At 48.1% G+C, this 16006-nt stretch overlaps 1 protein-coding gene across 1 annotated transcript in view; it reads left to right on the forward strand.

Annotated features, from left to right (window-relative positions):
* The window catches only part of DHRS7C (dehydrogenase/reductase 7C), a 293773-nt gene that overhangs the window by 254487 nt on the left and 23280 nt on the right, over nucleotides 1–16006 (forward strand). The window contains exon 6 of the mRNA XM_086930545.1: nucleotides 11796–11951. Coding sequence (XP_086786671.1) covers nucleotides 11796–11951 — 156 coding nt within the window. The remainder of the gene's footprint in view (nucleotides 1–11795; nucleotides 11952–16006) is intronic.

The following is a 16006-nucleotide window of genomic DNA, read 5'->3' on the forward strand; positions in this document are numbered from 1 at the left end:
TGATCCTTAAACTTTTCTCCAGTTTATTCAGAAATTGAAAATAAAAGCGGAGAGCAGGGGCGCCCCTGTCGGGTACCTCTGCTTTTCAAAAGGGGAAGTGATTCTTGACCAGAAATATGGACTGAGGCCTCAGGGGAAATATATAGGGCTTGTATGGACTTGATGAAATCTTGTGGAAATCCCTTCATTTTTAGTAGCTACCATAAATAGCCCCATGAGACCCTGTTGAACGCATTTTCGGCAACCAACAGGATCATTGCTAGAGGCTGTTTGCAAACCAGGGCCCAGTCAAATAATGCTATTGCCCACCTGATGTGATCTGTGGTGTCCCGGCCAGGTATAAAGCCATTTTGATGGTTGGAAACCAAGGGGGCAATCACCTCACCTAGCCTAAGTGCAATCATTTTAGCATAAATGTTACTGTCCGCACAGATCAATGAAATCGGGTGGTAGGAAGAAGGCAGGAGCTCTGATTTGTCCTTCTTTCTAAAGACCACAATAGTGGTCTTGTGCCAAGACTCAGGGGTCTGACCATTCTGAGCAAGTTTAAATAGCGATTCTAGCTCCCCGAGTAAAATATTCCTAAATGTGCGATAAAACTCAAGAGGCAATAAGTCTGGGCCATGGCCTTACCCGCTGCCAGTGACCCTAGAGCTGATTCTAGCTCCTAGCTAGAAATCGGAGCAGAAAGGACATCCGACTGTTCCAGTGTCACTTTCGCAGTTACATAATCACCCAGATATTCTTCCCTTGAAACACCTACGTCCTCCTCTTCAGAGGAATAAAGAGCCTTATAGAATTCCCGAAATGCGTCAAGGATTCTTTCAGGTTGGTCTTGAATCTGATCTATACTGTCTTAAATGTAACATATCCGATTCATAACCCCCTTATGCTGTAGTCTTTTAGCCTCCTTTCTGGTGAAGAATTGGCTTGGTAGTTTAGTCTGCCCTGTTCCCATGATGCACTGGGCCAGGGACAGACTGATTTGCATATAGCCAGGTTCTGAACTGGGATGGTGCAGTGAGATAAATAACGGTGATGGATCAAGCCCTGATCTTTGGACTGGGTAAGAGTGGTCTGCTTAATTCAGACACTCTGTTCATCACCACCCCCTTTTCTGAATCGTTTTTGGCCACTATAGGTGTGGCAGGGTATACTCAGACATGAGTCCCTTTCTCACTGCACCATCAGGATTCAAGCAAGCCGGGCCGACGACGGCTGAAATGCCAGAAACCGGTCCCCGGTAGCTTGTCTCCTTTCTGGTGAAGAATTGGCTTGGTAGTTTAGTCTGCCCTGTTCCCATGATGCACTGGGCCAGGGACAGACTGATTTGCATATAGCCAGGTTCTGAACTGGGATGGTGCAGTGAGATAAATAACGGTGATGGATCAAGCCCTGATCTTTGGACTGGGTAAGAGTGGTCTGCTTAATTCAGACACTCTGTTCATCACCACCCCCTTTTCTGAATCGTTTTTGGCCACTATAGGTGTGGCAGGGTATACTCAGACATGAGTCCCTTTCTCACTGCACCATCAGGATTCAAGCAAGCCGGGCCGACGACGGCTGAAATGCCAGAAACCGGTCCCCGGTAGCTTGTCTTCTTTCTGGTGAAGAATTGGCTTGGTAGTTTAGTCTGCCCTGTTCCCATGATGCACTGGGCCAGGGACAGACTGATTTGCATATAGCCAGGTTCTGAACTGGGATGGTGCAGTGAGATAAATAACGGTGATGGATCAAGCCCTGATCTTTGGACTGGGTAAGAGTGGTCTGCTTAATTCAGACACTCTGTTCATCACCACCCCCTTTTCTGAATCGTTTTTGGCCACTTTTGGTGTGGCAGGGTATACTCAGACATGAGTCCCTTTCTCACTGCACCATCAGGATTCAAGCAAGCCGGGCCGACGACGGCTGAAATGCCAGAAACCGGTCCCCGGTAGCTTGTCTCCTTTCTGGTGAAGAATTGGCTTGGTAGTTTAGTCTGCCCTGTTCCCATGATGCACTGGGCCAGGGACAGACTGATTTGCATATAGCCAGGTTCTGAACTGGGATGGTTCAGTGAGATAAATAACGGTGATGGATCAAGCCCTGATCTTTGGACTGGGTAAGAGTGGTCTGCTTAATTCAGACACTCTGTTCATCACCACCCCCTTTTCTGAATCGTTTTTGGCCACTATAGGTGTGGCAGGGTATACTCAGACATGAGTCCCTTTCTCACTGCACCATCAGGATTCAAGCAAGCCGGGCCGACGACGGCTGAAATGCCAGAAACCGGTCCCCGGTAGCTTGTCTCCTTTCTGGTGAAGAATTGGCTTGGTAGTTTAGTCTGCCCTGTTCCCATGATGCACTGGGCCAGGGACAGACTGATTTGCATATAGCCAGGTTCTGAACTGGGATGGTGCAGTGAGATAAATAACGGTGATGGATCAAGCCCTGATCTTTGGACTGGGTAAGAGTGGTCTGCTTAATTCAGACACTCTGTTCATCACCACCCCCTTTTCTGAATCGTTTTTGGCCACTATAGGTGTGGCAGGGTATACTCAGACATGAGTCCCTTTCTCACTGCACCATCAGGATTCAAGCAAGCCGGGCGGACGACGGCTGAAATGCCAGAAACCGGTCCCCGGTAGCTTGTCTCCTTTCTGGTGAAGAATTGGCTTGGTAGTTTAGTCTGCCCTGTTCCCATGATGCACTGGGCCAGGGACAGACTGATTTGCATATAGCCAGGTTCTGAACTGGGATGGTGCAGTGAGATAAATAACGGTGATGGATCAAGCCCTGATCTTTGGACTGGGTAAGAGTGGTCTGCTTAATTCAGACACTCTGTTCATCACCACCCCCTTTTCTGAATCGTTTTTGGCCACTATAGGTGTGGCAGGGTATACTCAGACATGAGTCCCTTTCTCACTGCACCATCAGGATTCAAGCAAGCCGGGCCGACGACGGCTGAAATGCCAGAAACCGGTCCCCGGTAGCTTGTCTCCTTTCTGGTGAAGAATTGGCTTGGTAGTTTAGTCTGCCCTGTTCCCATGATGCACTGGGCAAGGGACAGACTGATTTGCATATAGCCAGGTTCTGAACTGGGATGGTGCAGTGAGATAAATAACGGTGATGGACCAAGCCCTGATCTTTGGACTGGGTAAGAGTGGTCTGCTTAATTCAGACACTCTGTTCATCACCACCCACTTTTCTGAATCGTAGTCTTTTAGCCAGCAGACTGCCAGTATTCTCGCCAAGCTCGTAGGCATCTGTTTTATACTGAATAAAATGAGCGTCCAGCTCTTCCCCAAAGTGCAGGTAAATTCTATTCCTGCAGATAGCTATCTGCCTAAGACATTCCTCTTTCTTTGACTGATCAGTGATTACTCTGATTAATGCTACCCCAGCCTCTCACAGCTGGACATTCCAATGGTAACAAGACAAAATATCGAATTCAAAATATAGAATTACCAAAATATCGAAGTCAAAATATAGAATTGATAAAATATCGAATGGACAGAATATAGTGGTGAAAAATATCGAATTGAAGGTAAGTAATTTAATATCAAATAGTAATTTTTATCCCTACGCTATCCAACGCTTTCCCTACTGTTGCACTCTCTGGAGTGGGAATTGTAATTTTTACCCCTACGCTACCCAACACTTTCTCTACTGTTGCACTCTCTGGAGTGGGAATAGTAATTTTTACCCCTACGCTATCCAACACTTTCCCTACTGTTGCACTCTCTGGAGTGGGAGTAGTAATTTTTACCCCTACGCTATCCAATGCTTTCCCTACTGTTGCACTCACTGGAGGGATAATAGTAAATGTTTTATTTATTATTTCATTAATTTTAAATTACTTTTAAGAAATAAAAAAAATCGATATTTTGACTAACTATATTTTTTTAAACTATATTTTTGATTCGATATTTTTGTTCTTACCTGTTTGTAGATAGGAATTCAATATTTTTGCATTCTATATTTTTTCTTCAATATTTTGGTAATTCTATATTTGTGTATTCAATATTATATCAGTGATCCCATTCCAATATTTAATACCCTCTTTAATCACCTTTTGGCGGCGTAATGAGAAGCTGAGAATCTCCCCCCTAACTGCAGCCTTAAAGGCATCCTAAACGATTACTGCAGGGGCTGAACCATTATTCAGCTGAAAAAAATCTTTCATCCATTCAGACATATGACTGCAATACTCCTGGTCAAGCAATAGTTTCCGCTCAAAAGTCCAAGCTGACCAAGGTGATTTTGTCCCCCTAGACGAAGTTACAAGATCAATGGGTTGTAATCCTTCGAGAATCGAATCTGACACCAAACAATAATCTAAGCAAAAAAATTTACTGTGGGGGGCTGACTAAAAAGTGTAACTGGGGTGGGTCGCATACCACTTCTGCCAGACATCAACCAGGTCATGTTCCAAGCTGACTCCCTGAACAGCCTTAAATGTCTTGCTTTCCCTCCCTTAATATAAGTCATTACTGTATAAATCAAAGTTTGAATTCAAGTGAACATTAAAGTCAACACACAAGATTTTTGGGGAGGGCCATTAGGCAAATTCAATACTCAAAACATGCAGGAGAGAGTGGTTATCCAAATTAGAGCCATACAATGAGCAGACTGACCATTATATCAGCAAGAGCCCATCGTCCAAAATTGTCCACTTGCTTAATGGCACTGACACCTCGCCTGGCCATTATAGCTACACCCCTTGTAGTTGTAGTTTGCCGTGAGCAAGCGATCAAGTCAAGACTTCACTCAGCCAAGCATGGTTATTCCAAGGGTTGTGTGTCTCCTTCAAACACAATACATCTATATCCCAATGTGTGTCAAGTTTAGCTAGCACACCCCTCTTTCTCCTATAGTTCAACCCACAACAGTTTAGAGAGCAAATTCGAATGAAATTGTGCCTACCCACCATCTCTAAAAGCAATCCTGATCACCCCAACATTACCCAGGCCCAGTAGTCCTATGCCACTGCTTGAGAAACCACCTAAAATAAGATTAGCAAAAGAAAACTTGAAAAATCCTTTATTCAAAATGCCATAACCATCTTGAATAACAATAAGTTGAACCCCCTCCACCACACACCACCAACCTCAAGCCCCACCACCGACCTAACCCCCCAACCCCTTGACCCTTTCCCTACCCCTGGACCCAAAGGCATGGGGACCTACTGTCCCTGGTGAAGTTGAGCCGCAACTCCTCCGCACAGACCACCCCAAAAAATCCTCAAAAAACAGTCTACAAAAACAATGAAGAGCCTATCTGTGTAAAGAAAAGCAAATAGGATAAGACCGCCCAAGCCAGAGAAACAGCCAAAATCTGACCAAGACCAAATATGAGGGACAAAGAACTGAAATGCAATTACAAGGGCATAAGACAGAATCAATCTAGTCCCACAGAATATATGTAGTAGTCATAGGCCAAAGAGAACTGCCAGTACCAACTGTGGCCATCTATCCTGTCTTCAGAGTAAGTAGATACTCCTTGGCCTGAACCTCAGTATGGAAGAATTGAGTTTGCCCCTTACAGATCACCTTTAGCTTGGCCGGGTTCAGGAGAAAAACCTGAGCCCCCTTTGCCTGGAATTCCCGGATCAGTTGCCTAAGGTGCCAACGCAGTTCGAGTGTCTTCTGGCAAAAGTCAGGACGCACAAAAAAACTGTGGCCTTTCCCGGTTCTTTTGCGATCAGGCCTCGCCAGATCGTAAAAAAGGACTCACAAGCTTAAAAATTATTCAAAGAAATCAAGATAGCACGAGGGCGATTATCAGACTGAGTATGCAAGCTCCGTTGGGTAAAAGGAAACGATGAGCCCTCTGGATTTGTGTCTTCCACTCCCACTGGGGCACATCCCGGAAGGCCTCCTCAAATAGTTTGATTCCAAATTGGCAAACGTTGACACCTTCCTGACCCTCCGGGATACCTAAAATCCTCAGGTTATTGCGCCTCGCCCTGTTCTCCAAATCAGTAAGTTTAAACACAGTGTCATCTCGAATGGCCTGTATATTTTCCACCTTAGACTGCTGTATCAATCAATCAATCACGGCATTTGTAAAGCGCGCTACTCACCCGGGAGGGTCTCAAGGCACTGGGGGAAGGGGTATGTTACTGCTCGAACAGCCAGGTCTTGAGCTGCTTTCTGAAGGAGAGATGGTCTTGGGGTTGCCGAAGGTGGGTGGGGAGGGAGTTCCAGGTCTTGGCTGCCAGGTAGGAGAAGGATCTTCCTCCGGCGGTGGCTCTGCAGATGCGTGGTACGGTGGCGAGGGCGTGGCTGGTCGATCGTAGCTGGCGGGTGGGCGTGTAGAAGGTCATGCGGTCATTGAGGTACTTGGGGCCCAGGTCGTGGAGAGCCTTGTGTGGGTGGGTGAGGAGTCTGAACATGATTCTCTTGCTGACGGGGAGCAAGTGCAGGTCTCTCAGGTGTCCGGTGATGTGGTTGTGTCGGTGGATGTCCAGGATGAGTCGTGCGGAGGCGTTCTGGATGCGTTGGAGTCTTTTTTGAAGTTTGGCTGTGGTTCCGGCGTAGAGGGTATTTCCGTAGTCCAGTTGGCTGGTGACGAGTGCCTGGGTAACGGTCTTCCTGGTTTCAGTGGGGATCCATCTGAAGATCTTGCGGAGCATGCGCAGGGTGTTGAAGCATGATGACGAGACGGCGTTGACTTGTCTGGTCATCGAGAGGGAGGAGTCCAGGATGAAGCCCAGGTTGTGTTCATGTTCCATTGGTTTGGGGGTGGTGCGTGCCCAGGGCAGGGGGCCACCAGGAGTCGTCCCCGGCAGAGGGCGATGATCCCAGGATGAGGACTTCCGTCTTGTCTGAGTTCAGTTTCAGGCGGCTGTTCTTCATCCATTCGGCGACGTCTTTCATCCCTTTGTGTAGGCTGGTTCTGGCGGTGGCGGGGTCGTTGGTAAGGGAGAGGATCAGCTGGGTATCGTCGGCGTAGGAGATGATGTTGAGGTTGTGTTTGCGTGCGATGGCTGCGAGATGGCTCATGCAGACGTTGAAGAGGGTTGGGCTGAGTGATGAACCTTGTGGTACGCCGCAGATGACTTCGGTGGCCTCGGATCTGAACAGGGGGAGGAGGACTCTCTGGGTTCTTCCGGCTAGGAACGAGATGATCCACTCCAGTGCTTACTCTCGGATTCCGATGTTGCTGAGGCGCTTCAATAGGGTGCGGTGGCAGACAGTGTGGAACGCCACAGAGAGGTCCAGGAGGATGAGGGCCGCTGTTTCCCTGTTGTCAATCAGGGTTCTGATGTCGTAGGTGGCTGCGATTAGGGCGGTCTTGGTGCTGTGATTGGCCTGAAACCCGGACTGCGAGGGGTCGAGGGATCCGTTCGTCTCGAGGAAGGCGGCAAGCTGTCTGTTGACGGTGTTCTAGATGACTTTGGCCGGAAAAGGAAGGAGCGAGATGGGACGGTAGTTTTTGAGGTCGGTGGGGTCCGCCGTTGATTTCTTCAGGAGGGCGGTAAGCTCGGCGTGCGTCCAGCTCTCTGGGAAGGTGGCGGTGTGGAAGGAGGAGTTTATGATGTCCCGGAGATGGGGTGCGATGATGGCGTCGGCTGTGTTGAAGACGTGGTGTGGGCAGGGGTCGGTTGGTGATCCGGAGTGGATGGACTTCATCGTGCGGGTGGTGTCTTCGGTGCTGATCGGGGTCCAGTTGCAGAGGGTGGTGGTGGCGGGCGATGGTTCAGAGGTAGGGTGCGTGGTCTGCGCGTCGAAGCTGTTGTGTATGTCAGCGATCTGGCGGTGGAAGAACGTGGCGAGTGAGTGGCAGAGGTCTTGCGAGGGAGTGATGTCGTTTTTTCCGGCGCTGGGGTTGTAGAACTCTTTGACGATGCTGAAGAGTTCCTTACTGTCGTGGGTGTTGTTGTCCAGTCGTTCTTTGAGTGCCGACTTCTTGGTGGCGCGGATCAGTTGATGGTGTTTGCGGGTGGCATGCTTGAGGGTAGTCCTGTTATCTGTGGTCTGGTCGAGCCACCAGGCTTTCTCGAGGGTGCGGCAGTTCGTCTTGGATTCCTTGAGTTCGTCGGTGAACCAGGGGATTTTCTTGCTGCCGGGTCTGCTGGGAGGGTTCTTTAGTGGTGCGAGGTCATCGGTGCAGGCGTTCAGCCACTTGGTGAGGTTGCTGGCTGCTTCGTTGGGGTCCGTTGTGCTGGTGGGAGTGTCCTGGCTGAGGGAGGCGGTGAGTTGCTCGGCGGTAATCTTGCTCCAGCTTCGGCGGGGAACCTGTTGCGGGTGGTGGTAGGTCGTAGTTCTTCTGAAGCTGAAGTGGACGCAGCTGTGGTCGGTCCAGTGGAGTCCGGTGGCGTGGCTGAAGGAGATGTGCTTGCTGGATGAGAAGACGGGGTCAAGCATGTGGCCGGCGTAGTGGGTGGGGGTGTTCACCAGTTGCTTGAGTCCGAGGTTGGCGAGGTTGTCCAGCAGGGCGGTGGTGTTTCTGTCATTGTTGTTCTCCAGGTGGAAGTTGAGGTCCCCTAGGAGGATGTAGTCGGCGGAGGGCAGGGCGTGCGGGCTGATGAAGTCTGCAATGTCTTCGCTGAATTGTGTGCGTGGTCCCGGGGTCTGTAGATGAGGGTGCCCCGGAGGGTGGTCTTGGGGTCAGTGTGTATCTGGAAGTGCAGGTGTTCGGCAGCGGTGAAGGTTTGGTCGGAGTTAGTCGAGATGCGGATGGTGTTCTTGTGCGCGATGGCGATGCCTCCTCCCGTCTGGTTGACGCGGTCCTTCCGGGTGATCTTGTATCTGTCCGGGATGGCTATGGCGATGTCGGGCGCTGAGGAGGCGTTCATCCAGGTTTCGGTGAGGAAGGCGACGTCCGGTGCTGTCGCGTCAAGCAGGTCCCAGATTTCCACGGCGTGCCTGTGGACGGAGCGGGTGTTGAGCAGGATGCACTTCAGGTGGTTGCTGCTGGTGCTCGCCTTGGTGGGGGCGGTGCAGGTCCGGAGGCAGGTAAATCGGCAGGCTTGGCAGGCGTAGGGTCCGTGGGTGCGTCTCGGGGTGGCTCGGTAGCAGGCAGGGTTTCGGCCGGCATTGAGTGCGTTGAGGGTGGCGGCGTCGTAGGTCCGTCGGGTGGTCGTGCATCGGCGGGGGCCAGGGGTCCTGGCGCTGGGCGCGGTCCAGGCGCGGACGGGCTTGCCTTTGGCGCGCCTTCGGCACGCAGAGGGCGCGCCCGCTGCGCGGGCACGCTGCGCATGAATACGGACTCCGCCATAAATGGCGTAGTGAGAGGGGCAGAGTGGGAGGGAGGAGCAGCTGGGAGGCGGGAGTGGGGTGGCGCGGGGAGGGGAACAGGTACAGAAGGCAAAAGGGGGGGCGGGGCCGCAGGGGAGCAACGGCAGGGCGAGAAGACGGAGAAAATCGAACCGGGGCAGGAACAAGAGCAACAAGCATTGCTAGCGAGCAGGAACAGGCAGCCAGGGTGATCGGGCACACTCGAGGAGAGCTGCGCGGTGGGTGGAGCGACCGTCACCGACCAGAGTCAGGTCAGGTCACAGCTCCCCGTCGCGCTATCAGTCCTTAAATATCCAGAGGGAGGGAGGAGCAGCTGGGAGGCGGGAGCGGGGTGGCGCGGGGAGGGGAACAGGTACAGAAGGCAAAAGGGGGGGCGGGCCGCAGGGGAGCAGCGGCAGGGCGAGAAGACAGCGAAAATCGAACCAGGGCAGGAACAAGAGCAACAAGCACTGCTAGCGAGCAGGAACAGGCAGGCAGGGGGACCTGGCACACTCGAGGAGAGCCGCGCGGCGGGTGGAGCGACCGTCACCGACCAGAGTCAGGTCAGGTCCTCAAGTTGGAAGAACCTTGTTTCTGCCTCTGTAATTCTAGAGGAAAAGTCTTTGCAAGTCTTTGCAATACTGCGGATGGAGTTTTGCAGCTTCCTACAGGCCCAATGCGTCCGGGAACATTCAACCCTCGCCTCCTCTCTATGCGCCATCACGACCTGATAGATGGTGGAGAGCGTGATTTCTTCAGGAGAGGGAAGAGCTGCGCCATCACTGCCTGACAATGCACTGCCCACAATGTCACCTTTATCCACCAAGCCTGATGAATATGAATAATCCCAGGACATACCTCCCGTAGTCACCCCGTTCTGAATAGGGCACGCAGAGATTGCATTAGCTTTTTTAACTGTCTCTGCCCTCACAAAAAATTGATCACCTTCACAATCCCAGTGAAAACTGCTGGTGTCGCTATCCTCACTGGCCCAGTCCTTGTCCTGGACATCTTCTTCTGAGGAGTTAGTCACATCTGATAAAGCGAAAAATGTATCTGCTGGGTCGTCCTCTCTATTACGCTCTAAGTCGTGCAATTGATCAATATGGTCAGCCGATAGTGCAGTTTCACCTAGTCCGGCGCCTCTTGAATTCTGTTTGTTTGCCGAAGAGACTCCATTACCCAACATGCAGCTGGTTTGCTGAGCCACACCGGAGTCAGTTGCACCGCTCTCAGATAGTTCTTGAACAGGTTTCTCAAAAATGGAGGCAACAAGCTCTGTGTCCCGAGGCACTGACTCACCTACTATTAGAGGCACAGAAGTGGAGGGAGCAGGAGAACCCCGTTCTTTCAAACTGTCAGTACCATAGTAGAAGGTGAAGATTTTGCAGAGCCAGTCCCCCTTGTCGCAGCAGGAGCACTAAACGATATCTTAGTTTTAGAGGACTGCACTTTAAACAATGCAGGTGCAGTTTGATTATTACAAACAGCAGTACTGCACTTGCTAGCCAAATCCACACTTACCAGCTGTAGAATGTCAGCTTCCCGATCATCAAAGCCAGCAACAGTAACGGAGGTCTTCCCCATGGCTCCCGAAGCCGGCATTGTTGTACCGTGGCCCCTGCTGGTAGAACCCTTAGGCGGTATGACTGTAGTGAGACACCACGCAGGCTGAGCCAATGCTGTTGCGAGTACGGTATTCATACGGGACCAGGACGCCAGATGACAAGGGAGAGGAGCACGCCACAGCGAGAACCACAGGAGCCAGCTCATCAGGGTAGGTATGTCAGTTTTACTTTTCTCGGACAAACCGCTCACACTGCAGCCTCCTTCATTGTTCAATCGATTGGGTCAGCGGTGGAGAGCGGGGAGAGGAGCTCACTCGGCCGTCTGTGCGGCCGCCATCTAATCCATCCTCCATCCAATGTATTCCTTGAAGGCCTTCCTTAGATATCTTCTCCGATAACATATTCCTGTTTTCCTCCTTTAAGTGCTATGTTCCTTGACTCCTAGCTATTCTGTGCTACCACACTATGTTGCACTTGAATCATTGATGCTCTTTATTAAATCCACACTGTTCTTTCTCATACCTAAAGAGAAGAAAGATGGTTATATGCAATGAACCAGGTGTCCACATAGCATGCTTAGGACATAGAAGTGAACTTATATGTTTCAGTTGGACCATTGGGAAAGTGAATGTCACATTTACCAGATGATCAATGCAATGAAGAAGTAGAAGGGAACATACAAGGGTAAAGGGCATGTAAAAGGTACAATTAGTAATGACAGAGCTTATACTATATTTGATCAGGGGAATATTACAATGTTCACATTAAGGGATAGAAGTAGAAAGGGAGAGAAATCTGGAAAGAGGAAGGCCAGCTGAACATGTATTAATAGGTGTATTGTTGGATACGTTTGCTCAGTGGACAAATGCATCTAGTGCAAAAATGTGTCTGTAAATCAAATTTCACAGGTTAAATGTATTCTCATAAAATCCTTCTGACTTTGAAAGTATATACCTTTGAGTTAGCAACTGTTAGAAAATTCAGTTCATATAGAGTGAGGCTTCTTTTTTCTGTCTACTTTCAGATGCTGCATCAAAGCATGCCGCACAGGGATTTTTTGACTGTCTCAGAGCTGAAGTGGAAGAGTTTGATGTTTCGGTTAGCACTGTGAGTCCGACCTTCATCCGGTCATATCATGTTCAGCATGAGCCAGGAAACTGGGAAGCCTCTATCTGGAAATGTAAGAATTTCACATTATACATTCGTCAAGTGACTTTTTTTCTAATGTTTCCATTGAATCCCTACAGTGTTACTCTTCTATAAACAAAATTAAATTAACATACAAATGGAAAGAACAAATTTGACAGCAGGTACATGGCAAATATAGTGCAACTTAATGGGTGATTATAAAAAAATATAAGTGACAATTAAATATCATGATCTTAAACTCACAACAGTATGAATGATTAAAAAGCCAGTTCAGCCTTCCATTCTTATGAAGTTGTTATATTGAGTACTATTACATTGGGCAAATGTAAATCTGGTTTATAGTGCTTGGAAATAGCACAATAGCAGTGTGAAGTCTTCTAAAGCATTTTGCTGTTTTGATTAGTATTTAGGGAATGTTGTTCTCGCTCAAATACACACAGGTGGTCACATTTTCATAGTGGAATTGTCTTATTGATTCTGCCTTTCAATATTGCTTGTTTCACCTGGCTTCAAATATAGTGCAACAATGGAAAACACATTGATTCAAAAAAATTTGAACCATCATTTAGGTCTGTATTTACTATTTTGACTTCTGTGACAATGCTATAAATGTGTTGGGTTTGTATTACGCATTTCGCAGTGACTATAGCCTGCCTAGTTACTGCGAACAAAAGACTGGAGGGAACTACGTGACGTCAATGGAGAGAAAGATACTGTGCCATTACTAACAGAAGTCTGTGCACAGATATAAGTCAAGGAGTCTATAATTCAGGCATAATACACACCTCCTGAATTCATTAATAGTAATGCAGCATTGAGTCAACAACCTGGAGTTACTGAAGTCCTCGCTTAATGCCGTGTATGTGGTTTTAATAGCTCTTCGATTTGTCTGCTGCCTGAAACCAGCCCAAATCACAAGGACAAGGACAAGTGTGAGAGTTAGGATGGATGCTCGCCGTAGTGATTTACAATGTAGTGGGATTAGCCTTAAAGCTTCCCCTCTCGTTTGCCTGTTTTGCTTTTATTCGCAGCCAGTACTATTTGACGTAGTGCCCTCTTTCAGACAGAGCAGCATGGTACAAAATATTCATATTTGTTCAAATGGTTTAATGAAGATGAAGGAAGGATTTGTAAATTGTCTAATTATAATACAATTGCAATGGCTATTACAAAAAGGCGTCAAGGCACAAACGATAAAACATCAAATGAATGACGAGCAAATCGAATTATGCATGTAAATGGTTATTGAAAAGTGAATGGATACATTACCCACAAGCATCCTATGTTTGGTAAAGTAGAATAAATACATAAATGAAAAGCTAGGGAAAATCCATTTGGTACAGCACCGAAATCTAGCCTGCTTAAAATTATGACTTTTTTACGAAGAGAGAAAAGGGACACATTATTTGCTGCTTTTTGTAAAAAGATTGTGTACTTCACTAATTTGTGTTTTTGGGCTGTGCACTCGCATGGTGTTCAGGTTGGTAACGTTCTCCTTCCACCCCCTCCTCTCACCTTAATACAACATCGCTCATGTTGTGCTTGTGCACATTATGTACACCCAAAGCTAATTTATTTATTTTTGAGGTACAATTTTCAAAGGGAAATAAATGCTTCAGTGGAAACATACCTATTTGTAGTATTATGACTACAGTTGTGCAACCCTTGGTTTTACACACAGCTTCCATAGTGACGGCCTGTCAATGGTGTTGATCGCGAAAATCGTGACCTGGTGAGGGAGAACTAGAATTGTCTTTTCACTGCTGGTAGTTCCATTTAGGGAAAATTGTACGAGGCCTTGGCTGCGGCAGCAGTCAAGACTCATTCCCTGTTTTTAGGGTCAAGCCGGCGAGACGGTGTGCTAGCGCATGCATCTCGCTTGCAAGACACTGTTGTTAATAAAAAAAGGGCTTGGAGCCCGCCTGTTGTTTTCCATTTGTTGGCTTGTGTGGCACTCTTCTTTACAATTTTATAATTTGTCAAGGCAGGCCTAACCTAATTTCCGTACCTCTCTGTGGAGCAGGGACCAAGCACTGATCGATTAAACTTAATCAGTGCCCATTTGCTGCTCCCGGCTTGATTGAGGTACTATTTTGTTCTGTTTAACTTTTAGTGCCCTGCAAACAGGAGGCACGTGACTGGCAAAAACATGCCCAGCAGGACAAAATTGCAAAGATTTATTTTCAATAGTCAACTTTTTTGTATTTTGGGAAGGCTTCTTTTCTCATTTTGCACTCATGTTTTCTTTTGTTTTTGCTCTTTGATGCTGTTCTAAAAACATGAGGATAATTTTATTGCAATGCAACATTGTTTCTTTCTTATGTGTAATTTCTGAAATAATGCTTTAACACAATCGTCCAGTACACCCCAATCCACCCCACCTCACCCCCAAACCAATTGACCACACTCAATCCAATCCACCCTCGACCAATCCAATTATTATTATTATTAATTGCCATTTGTAGAGCGCATGGCTATCTATCCGGTTTGCCAGCACTAAGCATCAGCAAGGAGATCCTGAAGACACCATAATTAGAAGAGCCATGTTTTTAAAAGTTGGCAAAAATTGCATTAAAGAAGTGTAGATTCTTATATACTGAGGCAGATCGTTCCACAGTTTCGACCCTAGATAAGCAAAAAACGTCCACCGGATCGAGCCTGGTGGATTCTGGGCACACAATATAGGTCCTGACTGGCAGGTCTTAATTTCCTGGAGGATAGATGAGGGGAAAACAGATCTTGTAAGTGTTTCAGGCCAAGTCCTGCATTAGATTTAAACTTGAAGCAGAGAGCTTTAAATTGTATTCTTTTTCCAATTGGTAACCAATGCAACTCTTGAAGAATAGGAACCCATACCAATCCAATCCACCTCACTCCAATGCAAACCACTCACCCCAATCCAATCCACTCCAATCCACCACACTACAATCCTCCCAACCCACTCCACTCCAATCCGCCCCACTCCAATCCAAAACAATCCGCCCCTCCAATCTGCACCACTTTTATCCACCCCACTCCAATTTGCCCCACTCCAATCTAAAACAATCTGCCCACTCAATTCTGCTCCACTCCAATCAAAAACAATCTGCCACACTCCAATCCATCCCACACCAATCTGCCACGCTTGAATTGTTCACACTCCAGTCTGCCCCACTCCAATCCAAAACAATGTGCCCTACTCCAATATACCCCACTTGAGTCCAAAACAATGTGCACCACTCTAATCAGCCCTATTTCAATCCAAAAATCTGCCCTCTCCAATATGCCCTCTCCAGTCAGTCCCACTCCACTCCAAACCAATCTAATCTGCCACACTCCAATCCAAAACAATCTGTCCCACTCCAATCGGCCCCACTCCAATACACCTTACGTCAATCTGATCCACCTCGCCCCAATCCAATCCACCTTGCTTCAGTCCGCTCCACCTCACTTCAATCCAATCTATTTCACTCCATTCCACCCCACACCAGTCCAATTCACTCCACTCCAATTCACTCCACTAGCCCTCTTTCTCTTCCACTCTGCAAACATGACTGCCAGTTAAAAAAGCATTGAAATTCACTGAAAACACCACAGGTTTCGGGGATGTTATAGTTAGAAATTAGCATGTACAAAACCTTAGAAATTCACTGTAAAAAACACAGGTTTCAGGGATGGTATAGCTAGAAATTAACATTTAAAAATCTTAGAAATTCACTGAAATAAACACAGGTATCAGGGATGTTAATGTTAGAAATGAGCATTTAAAAAACTTTGGCGGGGAGGAGCCTAGCCCGCGACCATGATGGCCGCCTGATCCCTCGGCTCCGCCGACCCTCTCGTTCATCTCCCGAAACGCCGATCATCCTGCACGTTATCCTGCCCACTTGTCGGCGTCCTGGATCCGTGAGGCGCTCCTGTGTCCAGCGGTGTGCTGCCCGGCGCGATCCTGGTAGCAGAGACGGCGAGGTGTCCCGGTCTCTGCTACAGTGTTGCAGTGCTGAGGCCGGGTCTTTGTTCTCCGGAGGCTGCCGTCCCAAGTTGTAACCACGGCCGACATTGTAGCGGGACGGGGTCGGCTGACGGAGATCTATCACCGCATTGCTC

Source organism: Lissotriton vulgaris, chromosome 7 (assembly GCF_964263255.1).
Source record: "Lissotriton vulgaris chromosome 7, aLisVul1.2, whole genome shotgun sequence".
In the NCBI taxonomy this organism is placed as follows: Eukaryota; Metazoa; Chordata; class Amphibia; order Caudata; family Salamandridae; genus Lissotriton; species Lissotriton vulgaris.